Source organism: Rhea pennata, chromosome 1 (genome assembly GCF_028389875.1).
Source record: "Rhea pennata isolate bPtePen1 chromosome 1, bPtePen1.pri, whole genome shotgun sequence".
Classification (NCBI taxonomy): Eukaryota; Metazoa; Chordata; class Aves; order Rheiformes; family Rheidae; genus Rhea; species Rhea pennata.
Window position 1 is genome coordinate 15,245,801 of NC_084663.1, and position 16,810 is coordinate 15,262,610.

Genomic DNA, 16,810 nt, shown 5'->3' on the forward strand with positions numbered 1-16,810 from the left:
TTTCCTTTTCTTTCTTTCTTTCCTTAAGCCCTCAAAATAATTTGGCTTATTTGCACACCTATCCAAGTATATCATAAAACTTATTTATCAAAAACAGAACCAAACCCTGTAACCTGAAAAGGAACGTCTCCTCATCAATCTGATTGATGGTTATCAGTTTTATTTATGATTCAGGAAGGTTTAAATATTCTATAAAAACACACATGCTTCATAAACAAAAGAAGAAATAGTTGCTGCTCTGTTTCTTTAGGCCTTTCTCACGAGGTAAGCTAAAAAACTTGAGCCATTAAGTCTTAAAAAAAAGAAAAAAAAAAGCAAAACAAAAACCTGACCCCTCCAAATATTCCACTTTGCTTACTCTAGGTGAATACTTTGTTATTTTATTGGAATTGGATCCATTTAACAGCTGTTTTAAAGACTATTTAATCCTCAGCTATTCACTAAACATTAAATCCAGTCTTGAAGTGTCATTCTTTTTCAAATGCAGTCTTGCATTCCTGAAAGATTAAACATTTTGTGGAAAATGCCTTTTGCTAAAGAGTAAGTTGCAAACAATAAAACAGTAATTATAACGTGCTGAGCTTGGAAGCTCTGATAAAAGTACTTAAAACATTTTGTGTTCTAAAACTTTGACAGAAAGCTTCACATGAGATACTACTTTAAAGGTAACAAAAAAATTGCATTTCATTAAGAAATTACACAGCTTTGTAAGCAGCACCAATGCATGTTCTTTATTGCCCAATACACATCACAAGTCTCTCCAATATTACAGTTTAAAAGTTTCTTCTGAACAGTATTATGCTGAAGCAAATTGTGTTTTTATACCACAAAAGTTTAGCTGTCAGATTTGGAGATAACTAGTCTGCATTAAAAGACAATGAGGCCTTCAAAATGACCAAAAATTATTTATTAATGATTTATTGAAGAAAGAAAAGTAGAAAAAAGTAGAAAAACAAAACTTAAAGGGAATTAAAAGCGCCTATAGGTGGTGATTTTGTGGAAGAAAATAGTAATACATTCAAATTATAGCAGTGTATTATAGCTTTTAACATTTTTACTTCTTTCCTGTAATAAGGCATCTCTGTAGCATACACTAACCATATCAGGCAAACATTTTAGGCAAAACACATTATCAGTTTCCATCTTTCTCCCCCAAGATTACCTCCAAACAATCAGGGCTTAGGTTTCAATCCATTCTCATCAATTTCTGCTCACTTTCAGCCTTTCTATCACCTGCTCATTCCCCAGACAGCCTACTGCTCACTTCTGTTCCTTCACCTGTGAATATTTACTCATTCATCTATTTTCTGAGCAAATTCATGTATGTATGTTTCAGATTCATTTGGGCACTTCATTCACACAGCCATTGCTCCCTCTGCTTTACCTAGCACAGATACTGGTCTCTACACGTAGGCCTTATGTGACAACAGGAGAGCAGAGCCAGGGAACAGGCAATGGTAGGTATGTATCTGAATACATACAGGAATTCAGCAAGCAAGGTGGGGGGCTCAGTGTGCCTATAGAAACATACAAGGACTCAAAGAAAACATATACTTCCAGTTTGAGACTCATCTGTATTTAAGATCAAGCAGCAAAAATGACACTTGTTTTTATATGTGCATCATATAAATCTGAAAATCTGATCAAGGAAATAAAGTAATCAAGGAACAAACCACATGCACAGAAGTACTTGGGAAGTCTATTTTGACTAAACTCAAAAAGCACAAGTTCAAACAGGATTAGTTAAAATACACTAAAACTCAGTGTGGACAGGCGTGCAGCATTAAAAGGGCTAAATTGAATTAAGACCAAGGAGGGATCAAGATTAGTTTAATTACTAATGAGAGTAGTTCTCAATGTAAAATGTAGCTTAAATATGAATTTGGTTTGAATTCACATCTGTAGGTATTTCAAATAGATGAAAGTCCTCTACAAATCTCTCCATAACTTCATCTTGGAAAACAGTGTTTTTATTTACCATGCTGCCATTTTCAACACTTAGTTGAAGTTCTCTTTTCTTTTCTGCACCTTATGGTCCACTCGGGTTGCAAGATGACACCCAGATATATTCACAGATGCATGCCACCGTAAAATACATGTGGTCAGTTCATCCAGAGGAAGACATAAGGGACTAAAAATTGCTTTTTCAAATGCAAAACATATGCATTTACTAGAACCCACAATGAAACTATATTTAATTAATCTGCAGAGATCAGAACAGCTCTGATGAATTTTATGAATCTGAATCTGCTGCTTTTACAGAGAAGAGATGTTTCCACTTATTTGAAAAATGACACCTTTTTATACAACAGGGAAAGAGGAAAGGATAACTTGAACAGACTTTCACATCTCTTCACACGGGGAGGCTTTGCGCATCAGAAGTGCTCAAGCCTTGTATTGCATAAAGTTGAACTTAAGTATTGCTGAAAAAATTAGGAAACCATTGAATAAAACGTGTATTTTCTTGAACTATTTATACAGGCAAGCAGTTGTAATGCTTTCTGCATTAGAAGAAAAAATATTTATAATTAGATAGAGAAAGCAATATAAATGACAACCAACCAGCCACTAAGCACTATATTATATAAGGACTTGCCAACAAGACCCCACTTATTCTAGCTGGCTGATGGCAGCAATAAATCCTTATTACCTGCAAAGTCATATCTGGCATTTGAAAGGATGAAGATTGCTTTTCTCTATGGACTTAAAATCATATGATTATTTTTTGACAACTACTACTCCCTATAGGCTGAACATAAAAAGCTAAGTTTATCCACCTTTCACTATCATGGTTAAAATATCTTTGTTTAAAGGAGAAACTGCTATATTTATTCTGCAGTTGATTCACAAATATTTTATGATGATTTCTTAGATTTCTCATTATTTTTTACCTCCAGAATATAGTTCCATCCTTTTTCATTGAAGACATCATCTTGAAAATGTTCCCTGTACACTTCTTTGGCTTCCTTGATTTTTTCTTTGGTCACCACTTTACCTGTAGTTTCAGAAACAGATAAAATCTCAAAAACTTAAAGTATTGATCAATTTATAAAATAACAAAAAAAGGTTCAGAATCCCCAAAGTTATCCTCCATGTCTCTTTTTGAAGACAAAGAGAAAGAGAATATATTAGCTATGCTTAAACCAAATTTTACTTTAATTTATTGTACAGATTAGGAAAATCAGCAGGGTAATAGATTTGTGGTTCGCAGGTTACTCAGGAACAATTTGAGGTCGTTACCATTTTAGAACTGGTCAGTAATCTATGAAGAGTTTTGGTCTCAGTACTAATCCCATAGAAGTGTCATGATTGTACAAGCTGCTATATACAACAAGATATAAGTTGACTGGCACAAGTATTAAGCTATACTGTTCCACAGAGAATCCTTCTGGAGAGACCTTACAACCAATTTCTGGTTAACCACTCCTGTGACAAGAACTGACAGACTAACCACATTATTCAACTAAGTATTGCTACTACTTCAGGAGTAATGTCATTTGAAATAGTAGAAAATGATTTTCAGATTACTAAAGACAAAAGAAAAGAAGATTTTCAAGTGTTTTGATTTTATTCTAACGCCAATATTGGACAGGAATTGGCAGAAATATCTGTGGCAAAGATACATAAGCTATGACTAAAATTCTCTTTCTAAAGCTTGACACGAGGTAACTAAAATTCAGGTCAGAACAGCAGACATTTTCACATAATGCTAAAAGCAAACAAAATTAAAATTTGAATAGCACCAAGGTATTTTTAGATGCTACTCTTAAAACTGCCAATACTGAAAATACTTTCATATGTAACTGCCATATTCAGTGATCTAAATGGAGTGGCAAAAGAAACTTAAAGGAGATTTAAACAGTTATTAGCTTATACACTAAATATATCAGCAAACAGACTATAGTTTATGTTCAAAATGAGAAATATTTTCCCTCAAATCTTCAGTATTGTGATTCTGTTAACAGCCTTACTCCATTTCCATTTATTTCCATTTAGCCCACAAATTATGCATGTCAGCACCTACACTGTAACAAAATAACCTGGAAATTGTTTCAACTATATGACTCCAGCATGGTTGAGAAAAATGAAAGTATTAATTCACAAATATACTGTTACTGGAATTTGAGAGAGTTACCTTTTAAGTATTTATTCAGAATGTACTGCAAACCATAAAAAACCGTTTCCTCATATTTCACTTTCCTTAATTTGGAGTTTTCAGTCTTCTTTTCACGACATTCAAAGTAGGAATATACTTTGCTTGTATTAGGTGGATATTGCTTGTAGTGTGTAACCTACATTAAGAAAAATTCCAGTAAGAACTCAAACCATCACTACAAACCATAAAACAAATCAAAAGTCATTGGGCATATTACAGTTTTCAGCAGAGCTCTATTGTTGTATATTAAAGCTTGGAGCAACTTCAATTTTTCTGGACTATTATTATTCCCCCACTCACATTCTAGATAGCCAAAAAATAGTTAATGGATTTCCCCCTTTTTTAGCCCTCTCCAGTTTTCAGTTCGAAAGATTGATTCTACTATCTCATTCTTTGCTTCAGTGTCAGGCCTTTTCCACAGAATAAACAGTTTTCATGGTCAGCTCCTCCACTCCTATGACAACTTCACTTTGATTAGCTAGGAAAGACACTGGCTAGGATTTTTGGAAGCAGCAGCGAGTGCTGACAGGCCTGGTCTGTTTTTCCCCTGCTGCACTTTGGCAAAACCTAATAGCAACAAGAAGTAAAAATTTGTTTGCCACTACCAAAGAGAGGTATCTGTTTGCAGTTTTGAAGGCTATAGTCATATGGCTCAAAACAGAAGTCACCTATACCCAATAAGGCATTGACAATGGCATCTACGCAAGTGTCTCATTTATCATGAGTGGAGCAGATTTCTCCAACTCTGATTACGTCAAAGCCAGCTTACAAACCTGCTACTGCTGGTAATGCTGTTACAAAATCTATCAGAGGTTTGTATCCCCCTGAAAAGATTGCTATATGGCCCCTTGTAAAATTTTACATTAGGCATAAATCAAGGAAGAAAAGTTGCAGTCTGAAAGCCTATGTTACATGGATATCGGTCATATAAACATATGATGTTATAGGAGATTCAACCATAACAGCTTGTACTAGCAACTGCTAACTAGTAAACCTACCCAAAGATTTATTCAGGGTAATACACTGTTTGAAACTACTACACTCTGAACAATCTAGTTTCAACCTGCAACTTCAGTATCTCCTAATAGCTAAAAAGCAAATTCCGTGCAAAATTCACAATTCCGTATCACACAAAATGAATACACAATGACATAAATTTGATACTATTAGTGTTTAAGTTACAGGATAAATAAATCAGCTTAAGACATTCAAAAAAAAGCTATCAAAATCTTTTTTTCTAATTATGACCAAAAGAAAAATCTATCAACCCATCTATAAATTCTGTAAGAGAAAACTGTCTCTAAGGCAGAGTAAAGCACCATAATACATCAGAGCAAAATTCAGAGAAGCATGAAAGGCACATCAAATTTTTTCTTAAAGCCCAGTAGATTCAGAGGTTCAAGCATGAGATCACTGTAAGTTACTTGCTGCTACCTCTTATTCCAAGTCACCTTAAAAATGTATTTTCTAGTATCTCGAGAAACTGGAAAAGAGATAGCTTCAAGAATAGTTCTAAAAACTCTTGTTTATTCTCCTTTTTAAAATGTACCTCTGACACTTTCAAAATAAAATATTTGTAAGTTTCCCTTACCCATATTACTAAAACTGTATATTAAAGGATTTTAAAAACACAGTTTTCTTTTTCCTCTCAAAGGCTGTTTATATTTAGCAATTCACTCAGCTTGGACAATGAACTAGACTGCTCAACTGCATTTTCTGGTTCTCCTATACCAGCACAATGCTGCTGTGTTTGGGTTTTGAAAGCTGCAAGGAAACATTCAAATAATAAAAAAGGCAATTTAAAAATCTTTCCATTATTTTTACTTGCGTGAAGTCTTTAAGGCCAATCAAATAAATACCAAGCTTGTCATTGCACGGTATCTGCCTTGACTTCAAACAAAGCACTGCAAAGCAGATACACTTAACGGAGCACAAGCCTATTCTGTTCTAGTATCATAACTACTCCAAAAGCAGAAGGCTTATTATTAATAATGTCACACCTAAAGACATCAGTTAGCTTTAGCTTCAATTCTAGCTATAAGGAAAATGTCTCCCTCCACAAATTATAACATGTCAGTTCTATGTAGAACTTCCAAAAGAGTCAATCACGCTGCCAGTCCGCAGACAATTCTTTCCAGGATATTATCACACTTGAAGGAAAACAAACAAACAAAAACCCCTCCACACTACAATGAAGCAGTCTGAAAAAAAAAAAAAAAACAAGCTGTATTTGACATGTCTTTCTAACTAATGGCATTATGAATATGCACACAGAGTGCCCTTACAGAAAAAGGGCATTGAATGGTCTCCAAGAAAAAAGCATGAAACAAACGATCAGAAGTTTCAGTTGCTTTAAGGCAAGGAAAGCAGAAACTCCTTGCTTCGCACTGTTACCACAGACATTACTGTAATGGTGTGAAAAATTTTATCTTTTCCAAAACCATGCAAAGAAGTGGACTTTTAGCTGAGGCTCCTTCTTGATTTGATTATATCACTAGAGAAATTTGTTTAACTTTATTTCTATTCTTCATCCTACTGGTATCCAACAGCTTCACAATTTCAGAGTAATCCCTCAACACAGAGCCTAGTAACTTAAAACGTACATAGCAGACTTCCCAGGAACAACTATGCAAGCCAATAATTAGAATTCCTTGTAACACGCTCTAGAACAAAACAATGTAATGCTGCCGTTTTTATTCACAACAGTTCAAGCAAGGTAAAGAAAACTATATCCATGTGAGACTTGCCTACTCAGGTTTCTATGACAAAGTTGAATTACCCAAGTTAACTCATATGGGCATGTTCCTGAAGTCAACATCTATATTATAATGAAAACTTGTGTGATCTTTAGCTACCACCTCCAATAAAAACTTCGGTTTTTGCAGTTCAAAGACATCTCCTCCAGCCAAACGTTTCTCTATCAAATGGATTACAAACCCCAAATTAACTTACAGTGTACACTGGACACAGTGAATTAGTTCCATCTTTTCCTATTGCGTTTAAATGCAGTTTTCTTTAGGGACTTCCTATACTCACTCTGCCTTGAAGCATGAGCACAAAACAAGGTGTTCTGGTTGTAGGCCAGAACTAGAGGGCTGAAACCAGGCTGAAACGCTAACAGCCAGACTGAAAATGCCAGTCAAGCAACCTAAAAAAACACTGAAGTCCCTCAAACATTATCACTGATTTAGCTGCTTTTTCTGACTTATTAAATTAGATCTTCATCTGAAAATATATACTGCCTAGTATCCAGAAAAAAATTATTTCTAAGGATTCAAACCTAAGCAAAATCAATGGTTATGACAGAAGTGTCAATTTATCAATTATACTGCATCAAGTATTTGAAGAAGACAATTTACTAATTTTACAAGTTGTATCTGTAAGATGCAATTTTATTCCTCACATATTAGAATCTATTTAAACAGAGTGAAAAGTATGCATCCCTGACAGTTAAGATACTTCACATCTAAGCACTCTTTATATCTGTAGTTCTAAATAACTTGTGCTTCCTTTCACATTCCATAAAGCTATTAGTTTTGTCTATAAAAATCAAAACACTCTTTGGGATATAGAACATGTCTGCAGGACTTCTTGCAAACTACTCCTTTTCAAAGAGTCAGTAAAAAATACCACACTTTCCAACCTTTGCTTACTCCAGGTACACTGTATAGGAGGTATACAAGAAATTAAGCCTAAGACCTATTTCCACTGTTCTTAAGGTGTTTTACTGAAGTTTAGAATCTCTAGGTCCATTCCCAAACTCTGCTACAGGTTTCTACTGTGCTAAGTTTTTTCACTCTGCATTTCAAGTCCTCATCTGTCAGTCAAAAAATGCTTATCTGGTTTATGTGTTTTGCTTTCAAGCTCTTAGGCACAGGCTACATTTATCTACAATGCACCATGACAGCTCCAACAGCTAACTAGGATTTCTGGACTACTAGGATGCAGGGAAATAATATGCCCTTACCACAGTGACATTCTGGAGGTTTGGTATGTAGTGAAATGTCTGGTGGAAAAAAAAGTCTGGGGGAAGATCAAGCCTTAAGGAGCAGAAATATTTTACAAAGGAGACAAAGAATGCCATTGAAATAAATCCGCAAGACACTTAAAACAATGAAAACGATGTTTACGATGTTTATAACGATGCCTAAACTTTTGTTATTGTTAGATAAAATTCTGCATCTTTCTGTATTCTAAGGATGAGCACAAAGACAAATCAGTGACAATGGACAATACCTGAATCAATATACTATTGATGAGATAAATCAGTGCTTTCAGTTTGGAGATGATAGAAGCAGGACTGGTATAGATGTGCTCTTGATAAGCAGGAGTGACCATAAACTCAGTAAGAAATCTCTTCTAAACAGAAAACCACCAACCTCCCTCAACCCTAACTGAGACTAGGAGACCCTTAAGATTAAAAAAAAAAAAAAAAAAAAAAAAAAAGAAAGAAAAAAAGTAGCCCAACAGCCTTTCAAAGCTTAGTTTGAAGACTGTGGTTTAGATTTTCTCTACACAAATTATGATGAATAGTCTTGGAACAACCATCTACAACAAGGTTATGTTATGATTGAAATAGAACACTTCTGTTACAGTTGTACTAACTCCTTATTAAATTTAATCAAAATAAAGCTGTACTCTGAACAAAGAGTATCTCTATCGGGACTACCCCTATTTAACTAAATTAAGTCAGTCTGTTGACAAAAACTTGCAGCACAAATTCTGTTTTGATCAGCCATCCAATAAAAATCCATCGAACATTAAGTTAAATTTTGGGAGGAAAGGAATTAACAGGTATTCAATCAAAAAAAAAAAAAGGTAGAGGCTGCATTTTATAAGCTAGATAAAGACAATTTTTTGGCATAAAAGACTTTATAATCCACAAGCTGTGTTATGCAACAGATTGCAACTATATTAATGAAATGGCTTTAATATTAAAGTCTACACATTTGAACATGAACCTAGGTCTGACATGAGTAGAGAACTCAGGTGTGGCCAAGTTCCTTTTCATTCCTAGTGCTCAGCTAGGTCTGGCAGATACTTAACATGAACAATCAGAAGGCTAATTCAAAGCCTTTTCTAGAGTAGAGGGAAAAAAAAGGCAAAAGAACTCCAGAATATCTAGCCAGCAGGATTTTGCCTGTACTGAAACTCTACAAGTAACAGTATCAGTTCAGATCAAATGATATTTGAACTTTCTGGAATTATATTAAAAGATCTTTAGTGCAAAATGTGTACAGAACGCAGCTACTGCAACCACGGCACTGTACAGCCAGAAGCATGAAGAATTATGGGAAGAGGAGGAAAATACATCTGAAGGAGCCTAAACATGGAAGCTGGTAGCTAGGCCACCCAGCTGGGGCACTTCAGGCTGTGCAGCAAGTATTTAGGGCTCAAATTACAGACTGGTCACTGTAGTGCAAGCCTTTTTGGTACACTGAAATAGATATGGCCCATTCCAGTTTACATGGAAAATGACCTTAACCTGTTAAAAGTGACCAATAAAAATGAAAGCTAAAGTTGTGGGAAGCAATGTTAGAATGGCTTATTGAAAGAAGGAATACCTGAAGAGATGTATCTGGGGCATCTTCATGCTCATATACAACCTACAGAGTTAGGTGATGCAGAGGTGCTTCCGGCATTAATACCAGATATGCTTCCATAAAGCACTCCTAAGGTCCCTTAACTTCCAGTATTATATATTATTTGAAATCCTTGCAGAAAGATGCCATGATCTGAAAGACTGGCTCACTTAAACCTTCATCAGGTTTAACTAATAGAGTGGTTGAAAGGAAAGGTTGCCAATAACCTCCAGGGAAAATAACACTGTTAACACCAGAGAAGATGAACCAGTACCTGGGAACAAAGGGAATGCTTTATCAGATATAACTCACTGAGATGAGATGTAACTAACAGCAGTTGTAATGTAAATTACTGACCCCCTTGAGGAAAAAACACTGTTCAGCAGTTCTATTTAACAGGAAAGCTACTGCAGTTACCAAAGCAATCACAAAAGGAAAGTATACCACACACAAAAATGGAAATGCAAAACCAAATCAAAGGTCAGTATGGTTAAAGAATGAGGTTATCTGAATGCAAGAGGAAACCTCAGAAGAATCAATCTTTAAGTCAACAAAAAGGGCATCCAACAATAGGAAGTGAAGTGTAACGCACTCGCTAGCAAGTGTCAAAACAAAATTAATAATTAAGTAAAAACTTACCATTTTGGTCAAAAAATTACCTTACCTTCAAATTACCATAGATAGGTAGCCTTATAGAAACCGCCAGCAGACTTATTGAAACAGCCTAAGTGAAGCAAATGCAGATTAAGATACTTTTTAAGATCTAACAGTGGAAACACTGGGAGTATCAGCTCTTACGAGATGAGAGGGATACACTAATGCAGGTTATGCAAGACTGAAGGCTGATCCCACTGTACCATTTTTGATGTCTCTGTGTTCTATCACTATCCATCACATACAGAGGATGAAAGATAAGGGGATCAGAGGTGAGGAAAAAAATTTAAGATATCAGTCAACACTAAGAAAAACGAGGACAGCCTGTAAGCACCTGAATTTCTATGGAAGTTGCACGTATCAGCAGAGATGCTGTAAGTGACCACATTCACTGTAAAAACAAGGCCAAGTGTAAGCACTAGAACTAAGTATATTCTAAATTGCTCAGAGAAGATACAATGTTTTTTTAAAAAAGTAATGCTTTACGACAGATTTCTTTGCCACCAAAAATTCCTGTTTGGCATTTAAGATGATCGTAACAAAGATGACAAAATGCCTTATGTTTACTGTTTACACATTTGTGAAGTCAGCTGCACTATTTCTCATACTGCTACAAGTCTCCTGTTCCTTAATGAATATGGAAAAATATCAACTTCTCAAGAGTAAAAGCTGCAGTCACACAGGAAAGAGGGACCTACCATTAATTTAAAAAATGTCTGAATTCTGTACATTTACAGTATTTCTTTAGAGCAATGATGACTTGGGATTTGTAACAGTACAAAGTAAAAAAGGCTTAAACACGACAAACCAAAACGTGGAAGATAACAGACCTAGATACAGCAAAAAGCATCTCTTACAAAGAAGGGTCAGTCCAGAAGTTTCCAATGCTTTCCACTGACAGCATCACAGGAGATAACAGGACACATTCACATCTCAACCAAAAGATTTTAATTAACCCCTCCCCCAAAAGTGCATCTGAACAGGAATATTTTATGGTTATAAAGTACTAATTAATCCCAACAAATTAAAGAATATTCATGTTTTTTCCTTGCATACCCATAGTTTTCTAAATGGCATACAGCCTGTTAGAAACCTGAGGATAAATACACAAACACATGAAGTCCTCCAGAAGCAAGTGTTCTTCTAAAATCCATGTAGAGAAAGAGTCAGTCAAAATGATAAATATTTTAAATTCAAAATATGAGATAAATAGTGATGAAAAGTATCTTTTAAGCCTCACTGAAGCATCCAGAAAGTACTGAATTCAGAAACAGAGCTCATTTATAGTCTATATAGCAAGTCAGCTCCTCCTCTAGGGTAATTGCATGGCAACTTATTACAGCTATCAGCTTAATTACAAAACATTCCAAGCAGCAGTGGTACATTTTACTGGTAAAAGCAAAATAAGCCATTATAGCTTTAGTGAACAATGTCCAGTCCTCATTTTGATAGTCTTTCCTCACTTGCAGCTCATGCTGCAGCCAACCTGGGCCAAAAATTTCAAAACATTCAATTCTTCAGAAGGTAGAAGATCATTGACTTTGAAGAAAAATGGAAGCTAGAATATACAACTTCAGGCACATGTTTAGGAGGTCAGGTAACTTCAGGGAGTTCTGTAAAAGCCTCGATGTATGCCAGTCACTAACATCTTCCTATTGAACAATACAATTCTTCTGAGCTGATGCTCCCAGTACAGTTTCAGACTACTGATACCCTGAAGATTTATTGCCTGTGCAGAAAAAAATAAATCTGAAAACATGGAATAACCAGAGCATTGGGCATCAGAGAGAAAGAAAACAGTCAGGTAGTACATCAGGGATTAACATCAGATGAATGAAGAACTGGAGGACAAGAATCCTGTGGGTTGGGAAGCATGATCAGTGAACACAACCCTCATGGTCTCAGAGGGTGATGAGAGAGATAACAACATGGAGAAGAACAACACAGCCCAACTGGGAGAAAGGGAAAGACTAGGATGCATAAACTTTTTCATTAAAAAAAAAAAAAAAGCAAAATAAAAACAAAAAAAACCCCAAACACTAAGACTGTAGGAACTTCTTGATATGGACAGAACAATGAGCATGCAGCAGGCAGGTATGCAGAACTTCAAGAAGCCAGCTGAAATCCCCTCACTAATTACAGCTTTCAAACTACCGACAAAAATTTTGACTTCAAATGCTTCCCTTTTTCAGTCACACCAAGTCACTAATATAAAACACCAATATTAAAAACCTCATCTGTGTACCGGAGAGTCACACAACGACATTCCCCAGATAACACTGCATTCGTGACTCTTGAAAATGTTATGATCAAAGGACAAGTAACCAAAGAAGTAAAAAGGCTGCTTTTGTTTATCAGCAAGATACATACCACCAAACCATAGACCCCATGCCCAGACTCCAAGAGGACAGCATTTAGGAGATCATTCTGTTAGAGGACTGAGGAAGCTTGAGAATATAGAAAGAAGCATACAAGGAAAAGAAAATGTTGTAAAAATACTTATATTATTACATCAATATCATGGAGCACTTGTACAGTTTTGTAAGCAGTTCACAACGGAAGCTCAGTGATAGGGCCAGTGTATAGTAAGTCTCTGGGATTCTCTCACCAAGAATGATTCCTATCTAGAAATACTTAGTAGATTAGAAATAAGCATGAAACTCAATTATTTTTCACAATTAGCTTTTAAGATTTTGAATCATAGAATGGGTAAGGTTGGAAGGGACCTCTGGAGATCATCTAGTCCAACCTCCCTGCTCAGCAGGGTTGCATCCAGGCAGGCCTTGAAGATCTCCAGAGAAGAAGACTCCACAACCTCTCTGGGCAACCTGTGCCAGTGCTCCGTCACTCTCACAGTGAAGAAATTCCCCCTCACGTTCAGGCAGAACTTCCTGTGCTTCAATTTCTGCCCATTGCCTCTTGTCCTGTCACATGGGACAACTGAAAAGAGTTTGTCCCCATCCCCCTGACACCCTCCCTTCAGATACTTATACACACTAGCAAGAAACTGAATGTTTGACAATCTTCTATGACTTAAGAGGAAATGTCCTATGATTCACAGACAAATAGAAAGATGGTTTAAAAGGAGGACACACTGAATTAACTGTCAACAGAATAATGCTTAATCATCAGTTTAGTTGGTCTTACAGTACTTGTTTTTAAATTCTGTATCGACACAGAACCAGCAACCTATCTTCTCTCCTCCCCAGATTTCTAACTGTAGCAACACAGAACTGGAACACTGAAGCTAATGCTGTTTGGACTCAGATTTATGAGTTATTAGAGATATGACACTGAGATACTAATTTTTTATTTGTGAACAGTTGCCTGAGCCAAAGTGGTACTGTTAGGATGCTCTGCAAATTCTTTTTCCAAGCTGTTCCATGAGACTTTTGTTACTGATATTACCTTGCATAGATACCATCTACTGCAGTAGAACCACCAAGTAAATTTTTGAAAACAGATACAAGTTTCTCCTCAGATTTTGTTATATATGGTACTGCACAAACACAAACTCTCGATATGGCTGAAATAGCTATAAAAAAAAAGACAAGATCAATTTTCTCTCTCTTTTTTTTTTAACTACTAGTCAGAGTATTCTGTAATTCCTGTAAAAAAGCTTGATGTTGCAAACTATCAGATATTTTAACGCAACTGTTACTGAAAGTGCTTTCACTAAGTATGTTTCATTGATTGGAAGTGATGGTATCATCCAGGGAGAAGATAAGCGATGTTTGCTTGGATTACCTAACGAGATATAAGAAGCTACTTGTTTAAGCACTGTTCAAAGATGTTAGAACTTTTGAGTTTGGGAACAAAGCATATAGGGAGAGAGACACTTTAAATGGCCCTAACAAAGCAGTCATTTCCAACTGTTCTTAATAAAATGAGACATACTCGAAATTGTCACAGTAAACTTTATCCAAATTCATAGCTTTAGATTAGGAAAAAACATAAGGCCTTTAACTTTACTTCTTTAAGATTTCTACCACTCCTAGAATGCTGCCAAAACATCTTTGATTTAAAATAACAAATAAGACTGGGGCAGACCTGTCATCTGTCGTACCATCATACCAGTACTCCTTGGTACTACTAATCCCAAAGCAAATGAAATTAACAAAAGTGCAATGCAAAATAGATTTAAAATTGATACTGTTTAAATCCAACCCTATAGTACTTCATGTTTTCATGTTTTCCAGGCTTTAATGCTTACAAGGCCTACTTGTGATTAGCCTCAAACATATAGGGAAAAGTGGGCCTTCCACAGTTGAACCACGTTTACTGATGATCACTTAAAGGTTATTCTTAGAGAGTGAGACAGCAGCTAGATTCAGCTAGTACTGAAAGCAGTCTCCCTGACCCTCAATACCAGTGTTAAGATGTTCTGACTGAGCAGCTCAAAAATTTATCAGTTTCTTCAAGTTTTTCAATACGCATTCCCTCAAACAGTAAGAAGCGTTAAGAATTTCTTCGCAGAAGTAATGGCTTTATGTAGCATCAAGTAACACTAACATCATCAAAGAAGAGCTGGCAAAGATACAGCCACACAGGTCAGCAATCAGAACATCTTACTGCGGCTTGTACTTTGGTAATTAGTCATTAACAAGACCAGGCCATTTCCTTCTGTTTCCTCTTCTGTCTAGAAGTAGACCAAAGAAGAATCACATGAATGTTCAAATCTTTAAATACTTTATAAAGATAAACCATATGGTTACTCTAGCTTTGTTTAGGGCACCACCAACCTCTTTGACATTACAAATTCAGCTTCCCCTCCCCCCCCAAAAAAAGTTAGGTTTTTCAAAGTCTAGAAGATAAGAGCACATCTATAAGGCCAGGCTCTGGGAGTCACATGTTAGCTCTCCCCCATGTCCTGAAACTGCATTAACACAACATGGAGCAGAAGTAGGACTTGGGCATGGGCATCATGTTCTGATGCATTCAGAGAGCTTCTGGGCCAGAAATCAGTCCTCTAGTGGACTGAAACAGATGGTGGACAGCTGCCTGTACCTGATCACTGCCGATCAAACATCATTAATTTCAAGGAATGGAGAGAGGATTGCAAAGTCAGATGCCGTACTATGAATGAGACGCTTGCTTGCAAAAAATGACATTGCAATGACTAGAAAGTACGTATGACTAAAAAATACATAATTCGGTTCCTCAGAGCGCTCTGAATCATAAAATCACACAAAAGCGTAGGCAACCAGCACAGTTTCGCTGTCCAAGTTGAGTGAAGCGGGAGAAACCAGGCAGGGGAAAAGAAGAGTAACTGCCTTTCTCGCTTCCACAGTCCTGGAGAGGCAACATGTGCGCTCGCTCCCGCCGCCGCAGGGGGAAGCCGGCGGCGCCGCGCTTGCCGCGGGCCGGACGATGCTCTGCCCCGGCAGGCGGCCCGTGCCCGCCATGGCCGCCCCTCGCCTCCCTGCCCGCTCCGCTCCCGCAGGGCGGCGGGACGGCAGCGCCCACCCCGCCCGGTTTCACTTTCTTTCTCGCCCCCACCGCGGGCGGCGGCCCCCAGCGCGGCCCCGGGCATGCGGCGGGGGAAGCCGGGGGCTGCGGGCGGCCCCCTGCGCCCGGGGAGGCTCTCAGGCGGGTCGGCCCCGCCGGGGGGCTGCTCACTCCCCCCCCCCCCCCGCGCGCCGCCAACGGTCGCTCCGCGCGCCGCTAACGGTCGCCCCTCAGGCCGAGTGCCCTCCCTCGCGCCTCAGCGGCCCCGGAGAGGCGGGCAGGGCACGGGACCCGCCGGCCGCGGGTACGGCCTGGCCCGGCGCCCCGCGGATGCACCGCCCCGGCGGCGGGGCCCGGCGGCGACCGCTGCGGCAGCGGCCCCGCCAGGGCGCTCGCAGAGGTGACCCCCGCCCTCCCGCCGTGCCCACCTTGTAGGAGTCGGTGGCGAGGAGGATGTTGAACTCGGCCCCCACCGCCGCGCACTCCATGTCGCCGAGCCCGAGGAGGCGCCGCCGCCCGCACGGACAGGACTGGGCTGCGCCGCCTCCCGCCGCCGCCGCCGCCAGGCGCTCGGTAAGGGGAGGGGGCGGGGGGGTAGGGGAAGGGGAACGGGGACGGGGCGGGGCCACGGGGATTACGGCCAGGGGCGGGGCCACCGCCCCGCTTCCTACCCCATCGATTGGATTCACGTCTGGGCCGGCGGAGGCGGGGCCGCGAGGTCACGGGGCGGGAGGGGCGGGGCCAGGGCGCCGAGCGTCCTCTGATTGGGCCCGCCGCCCGGTCGGATTTTTGAAGGGAGGGGGCAGCTCGTGACGTAGGGGCAGGCGGGGAAGAGCCCGGTGCTGCACGTTCCCTACCATTGGATTCCGGGCAGAGGGCAGGAGGGGCGGGGCAGGCCGGTGACGTCACTGGGCGGCCGATGCGCGCTCTCTTTCAATTGGCCGGGAGCGCGGCGGCGGGGCGTGCGCAG

At 39.0% G+C, this 16,810-nt stretch overlaps 1 protein-coding gene across 1 annotated transcript in view; it reads right to left on the bottom strand.

Annotated features, from left to right (window-relative positions):
* NAMPT (nicotinamide phosphoribosyltransferase) overlaps window positions 1–16,419 on the bottom strand; it is a 33,299-nt gene extending 16,880 nt beyond the window's left edge. The window contains exons 1-3 of the mRNA XM_062582189.1: window positions 16,269–16,419; window positions 4,136–4,292; window positions 2,892–2,995 (exon numbers count right to left, since the gene is read on the bottom strand). Coding sequence (XP_062438173.1) covers window positions 2,892–2,995; window positions 4,136–4,292; window positions 16,269–16,328 — 321 coding nt within the window. The 5' untranslated portion in view covers window positions 16,329–16,419. The remainder of the gene's footprint in view (window positions 1–2,891; window positions 2,996–4,135; window positions 4,293–16,268) is intronic.
* Between the last annotated feature and the right edge of the window lie 391 nt (window positions 16,420–16,810).